The 6,000-nt window shown below is 50.5% G+C and overlaps 1 protein-coding gene across 4 annotated transcripts in view; it reads right to left on the reverse strand.

Moving 5' to 3' along the window:
• CAPRIN1 (cell cycle associated protein 1) overlaps nt 1-5,392 on the reverse strand; it is a 35,503-nt gene extending 30,111 nt beyond the window's left edge. For 2 of the 4 annotated variants that reach the window (XM_083838439.1, XM_083838437.1), the window contains exons 1-2: nt 5,110-5,392; nt 4,614-4,813 (exon numbers count right to left, since the gene is read on the reverse strand). In XM_083838439.1, the coding sequence (XP_083694565.1) occupies nt 4,614-4,811 (198 nt within the window). In that variant the 5' untranslated portion in view covers nt 4,812-4,813; nt 5,110-5,392. The remainder of the gene's footprint in view (nt 1-4,613; nt 4,814-5,109) is intronic. The other 2 variants (XM_083838440.1, XM_083838438.1) reach the window with 2 other exon arrangements.
• Nucleotides 5,393-6,000: the final 608 nt, after the last annotated feature.

Raw genomic sequence — 6,000 nt, forward strand, 5'->3', positions numbered from 1 at the left:
GCAAAGCATCAGGTCAACAGCAGCAGGACTTAAATAACTGGAAGACCTTACACAGCTTATAAGGGTCAACATAAACCTAGTTAACAGAACTTGCTAACAGAAATAATCCCTATGCTATATGAAACAGTTAAAAAAAAAAAAAAAAAGAAACAGGAGTTGAAACCAAAAACTACCAAACACCAAATAATTTCACTGATAAACCTGCTCGGTTTTTAAGAGGTAAAGCTTGGTTATCCAAAACTGGTTAAGAAAAGAGGTCTTAGAGAAAGTTTCAGATTTTCAATATAGTTTCAAATAGTTTTACAGTTCCTTGCTTTCAAAATTATGTTTCCTCTCTGAAGAGAGATTTGAATTAGCCCGGTACTTCATCTAGCATAGACTGTAACCAGACCTTTCTGAAGCAGTACTTGTTTTAAAGGAAATTCTAGATCAGCATTCCAGAAGAACCAACTTACATGCGTGGGGGAAGGAGGGGGGAGAAGAGGAGGTGATAAAAGAATTCCTTCTTTAAAGAACAGCATGTAACAGTGATAGACCACAGTAACTGCTGTGATCAGCACTATACCCTGCATCCCTCAAGCGTTATTAAGATTGCAGAGAGAAGACTGTGGTGCCATGCCAGTAATAGGGAGGTGACTGCTTCCATCTTAACAGGACAGGACCTACACACACTGCAAATGTAGGCTACCCCTAGGGCTGATCCGATGCCGTAAAACCCAACAGCCCACTCAGACGGCAAACTATTGACAGAACCAAGCCTCTCAAGGAGGGTTCAGGAGAGACACTCACAAGCCCTGAACATGCGAGAGGCCCACGGAATGGGGCAAAAGCACTTCGGCGTGCTGACAAGTAACTTGGAACACGGCACCTTCCTGCTATCACTGGCTGCACCTACAGGAATAGAAAACTGATCTCAGCTTTCGCTATAGGTTGCTAGATGTTAATCCAACACTTCGTTGAACGGGGAGACAGCTGTCTCTTAAGTCAGATCAACCTGAAATACCCAACTACTGCTCCAATGCAAGTTTATGCGTAATAATGGCAGAGGCAATTTTAAATATTAGTTTTTCAACCCGGTCTCGATTGTACTTATTCAGGAATTCAGAGACAAGCTGATAAAACACCTGCATCTTAAGTTACTATCTACAGCTAAAACGCCCCATCTTCACAACTGTAACCTGAATACACCAAGCCCAAGTCATGTTAGGTAGCTCAAGCTAACATACTTCATATGTGCAGTCGCTCAAGAATAACCTTTGTGATCACTGGCCCATACCTTAAAACATGTTAGCAAATGAGGCATTTTGTCCATCTTACAGAACATTGGTTTTAAAAACTGTTCTCATGTAGCTCATCCTATATTATTTGAGCTGAAAGCAAAAAGCTCTTTATTTTTTCATTCCCCATTGCACAAAGACATGAGTTTGATCTACATTCAGTCAGCTTCATTTGGAAAGGATCTAGTCATCTAAGAACAGAGGAAAAAATCAGGGTATCCTTCCTATCAGTTCCAAATATAAAGAGAGCACAGACATTTTCAGGCCATGTTCCTACATAAGTTTAGGAACAGTAATTCAATTTATCCTAATCCCTTTTAATACAAGCCAGACTAATTATTTCAAATAATAAGGTCTCTTTTACAAGAAGAGAAAAGCTTAACTAAGAATTTAGTATTTTTTATTTATGAACACTCAAAAACAGCACAGAACTCAGGAGTATTATGATTTTGAATTCTGTATTTTGCCCTTCACATCATTTTATCCTCAGAGCTCAAAAGGGAACATGACAAATTATTTCAACCTTCCTGATTTTTTTCATAAAGAATGACCTTTATTTAACCAAAAGCTGCACATATCATTTAAGAGCTAAGATGATACTTTTTACAGAGTATTTTTCATGCACTAGAAGCATCTTTTAGTGTCAAATATATTTTTATATTTGTTCTCAAAAGTCAAGCCCTCAAAATCATCTCTACTGGCCTTTGTTATCAGCTGCTGACAAAGAATTGAATGTTCAGCTAAGCAGTTTTCTGCGAGCTGGACTTCTTTCAGTAAGATGTCTTCCTGAATTTTTTTATCTCCCCCAGAAAAGACATTCTCATCAAAAGATTGAAAATAAAGGAAAATGAATTTGTGTACTTAGGTAAATTTATCAAGTAACAATAAAATTAACGAAGTCCATGTGTACAGCAAGTTTTATTTAAAGCATTTGATGTTCTCTTTAATAAGGAATGATGATTTGGTAAAGAACTGTTGTTTCCCCCACTAAAGGACAGGCTCAAGTCCACAGATTTGTAATTTTGCTTTAATACATCAAGATGAATTTATCTCATGACTGTGACAGTGTTTACAATAGAATCCTACTCCAGGAAGTTTCAGAATGTTTTCAGCCAACAAGACTTACAGAAATCTTTGAATTTTCATTCATCTGTGTAAGAGAATACCTAGCACTTTTTTTTTTTTTTTTTTTTTTTTAAGAAAGACCTAGCTTTTTGTTTGTTTGTTTTTAGGGTCACACTTCTTAACACCAGCTCTCCCTACAGAGAGGCTCTAAGTAATTTTAACAGAAGATCTTCCTTCAAGCCATTTCCAGAAAAAAAAGGCACTTCCCCTGCATATACCTGCAATGACACCATAGTTACAGAAACACAGTGACAACAGCCACAGATACACAAAAAAACAACAAGAAACTAGGGCTTTAATGAGACCAGTAATTTTCACTCCATTCTCTCTGGCGTAATGGCCTTCCACACATCCTTCTAACTTAAGGTACTATAGAAGCCATCCAAAAGGTCCATTCAAACAGAAGGGAATGGCTATACCAAATATAAATTAGGTGTAAATTATTTATTTTGAAAGGTGAATAAAAACACTAGTAGAAAGGAAAGCTGACTTGCACACCAATAAGAGTATGCTTATCCTCTTTATTTCTTCCAAGCACAATAGATCAAAAGACCTTTTAATTTTAAAAATACAGATTTTCAACATCACAGAAAGCTATTTTCTGATTTTTTTTTTGTATGTGGAACACAATCGTTCTAAACCATTTTATTTTAACCAAACCATTTGGGACTGAAAGATTTGCATTCTTTCTCAAGTTGAGGACCAGAATTATTGTGTGCACACATTTGTATGCATTAAATTAAGAAAAATATTTTGTCCTCTATATACACAACAGTTTTCAGACAAGGCTCAGGAAGAGATCTTCCAATTCTAGAACTTATCTAAAAGCTCCTGGCTTGCTTCTTTTTGTTGCTTTGTTTGCTGAAGAAAAGGAAAATCCAATTTATTTACTTTTTTAAGTGAGAAACCACACACCACACAGATTTACAGCTACGAAGTAAAGCATGGATTGTTTCATTTTTAACTCACCTGTACCGGCTAATGGTTTTGTTTTCTATAAATATACAATACTAGTCTAGACTACTAGAACCTGAAGTGCTAGATAAAAAAATCAATTGAGTAACTGTGTCTATTCACTCTTAATAGAAAAAGAAAGAGATTTAGAGCCTCAGCGCAGGCCTAAAATTTTATTTTAGTGCTCCCAAATTTTAGCTCAGTAACACAGTGCTTTCAAGCAAGTCCGTAGGCTACGCGTCTGCTAGTATTTTACTGCTGGACACCTCATGCTCTGTAGGTTAGGAAACCCTCCGAGGCTCGTTTTACCTGACAACACCGAGCACAGAGCGGGTGCCGTATAAATCGCGAGCAGCTCCAGCACCCTCTTTCTCCCTCTGTCACAACCTCGAACCCTCCGAGGCCCGCCGGTTTAGCAGCGGCTATTTCTATAAATAACCGCTCGAAGGCCGCTTCCAGCTGACCTCAGCCTCCCAAAGGGGTGAGCCGGGAGCAGCGGGAGCCGCGAGCGGCCGGGCGGGGCGGCTGTCGGCCCCCGGCTTTGTGCAGGCTGCTGGCACAATGCAGTTCCGTCGGGGAGGCTGAGGCTGGGGCCGCCGCCGCCATGTTAGCTGCCGCTTCCATGTGCGCGGCCCCGGGGGCGGCAGCGCCGCCCGCTCGCCCCGAGGCCGGCCTCGGCCGGGAGGGGACGGGGATGGGGACGGGAAGGGGAGCGGGGCCGGGGGAAGGCGGCAGCGGGAGCAGGGCCCGGGTAGGGGGGGGGGAGCCGCCGGGCAAGGCCCCGCCGCGGCGAACAAAAGGCGGAAGGGGGGGGAGGGACCGCGCCGCACGGGGGTCTCGCCGGCAGCCTGCGGGGCCCTCCCGCCGCCGCACCCCCCTCGCCCCCCGGCTGCTGCGGTGCGGGAAGGGGGGGGAGCGCCCGGCTGGCTGCCCGGGGGGCGGCGGGGCCCAGCCGGGGGGAGACCCAGGAAAAGGGGCCCGGGGACCCCCGAAAGAGGAAGGGGGAAGGCCGGGAGAGAGCAGCTCGCCCTTCTGGAACCTTCCAGCGGGCGGCCCCTGGGGGCGACGCCGGGAACAACCCGCTGCCTGCCTCGACCGGAGCCGGGAGCGGGAGTGCACGGCTCGGAGAGGGGCCCCGCGTGCCCTCAGCGCCGGAACGCGGCGGCTCGGGGGGGGCGGGGGGGAGCCCCGGGGGCCCGAACCCCTCGTGAGGGCCGAGATGGGGGCGGTCAGCGCGGGGGGACCCCGGGCGGGCACCTTTTTCTTTTCCAGGTTGCGCAGCTTCTTGTCGATCACTCCCAGGATCTGCTTCATGGCCTCGGTCTGCACCGAGGTGATGCTGCCGCCCGACGCCTGAGGGGCCGCTGCCGCCGCCGCCGCCGCCGGGGCGGGCTCGGTGGCCGGGCCGGCCTTGCCGCTGCTGCTCGCCGTGGTGCTGTTGGTAGCCGAGGGCATCTCTGTGCGGGAGGGAAGGAGGCAGAGAGCGAGCGCGCGTTACGGGCGAACGGGCCGCCGGAGGGGACACGCGGGAGGGCGGGCGCGCACTCGCCGCCGCTTCCCCACGCCCAGTGCGCGCGCACGACGCCGAGCCGGAGCCGCACCTGCCGCCGCCGCCGCGCGCGCGCGCTCCCTCCTCTCCCCCCCCCACCCGCCGCGAACGGACTCGGGCGCGCGCGGGCGCGGTCACGTGACGGGCGGCCTCTCGCCCAGCCAACGGTCACCGCCCGGCCTCCCCCCCCCCTCCCCGCCTCACCGTGTGCGTGAGTGGCCCGCGGGAGGGGACTGGGTGCGCCGCGCTGTCTCTCAGGGGATGGCCGCCTCAGCCGACTCCGGCCCCGCCGCCCGCGCTGCTCCTGCCGCCGCCGCCGCGCCGCCGGGGGAGAGAGGCAGAGACAGAGAGAGGGCGGGAGCGCGCACGCGAGCGCGTAAGGCGGGCGGCCCCGGGAGCGAGCGGCGCCAGGTCCTCGCCGCCCCCGGCTGCCCGCGGAGAACGCCTGAGCCCGCCGGCGCCGCGCTGCCTGCCCTTCGGCTCGCCTGGCGCGGGGCTTTCAGGCGCGCGTTAGGGCGCCCGAGCGCCGGACACAATAGCGGGGCGGGGCGCGGCGAGGACCCCGGGAGCCATCAGCGGCCCCGCGGCCGGGCAGGGCACGGCGCCCAGCCCCCCCCCCCCCCGGCCCTGAGGGGGGGGCCGCGCCCCGCTCCCGCCCTCAGGGCACGGCCCCGGCCGCCGGCGTTAGCTGGGCATTAACGGCCGCGGGTCGGTCATTAGTCTCAGACTGGGATCAGCGTTAAATGTCACTGCGTTCCCCAAGCACACCCCCGAACACAACATACTTGAATGTTCTTACATATTAAACTTTCGTGACCCAAAGCTGCGCGCTGTCCAGCCAGCGATTCTTGGCTGAACCTTAACCTCTGTGCCAACGACTGATAATCACCTCAGCGTCTGAAGAAACCACAGTGAAAGGGTGTCTTACTTCTCAAAAAAAAAAAAAAAAAAAACTGGGAAAGATAGCCAAGCCTTCTTACTGAGGCAATTTGAAAATGAAACACTGCTGCCTGCAGCAGGCCGGGGACTAAACAACATTGGACAAAGTTTAGTACGCGTTCTATTGTCATTTCAGAACTAATGGATGCAAGATGT

This window comes from Anser anser (genome assembly GCF_964211835.1).
Source record: "Anser anser genome assembly, chromosome: 5".
In the NCBI taxonomy this organism is placed as follows: Eukaryota; Metazoa; Chordata; class Aves; order Anseriformes; family Anatidae; genus Anser; species Anser anser.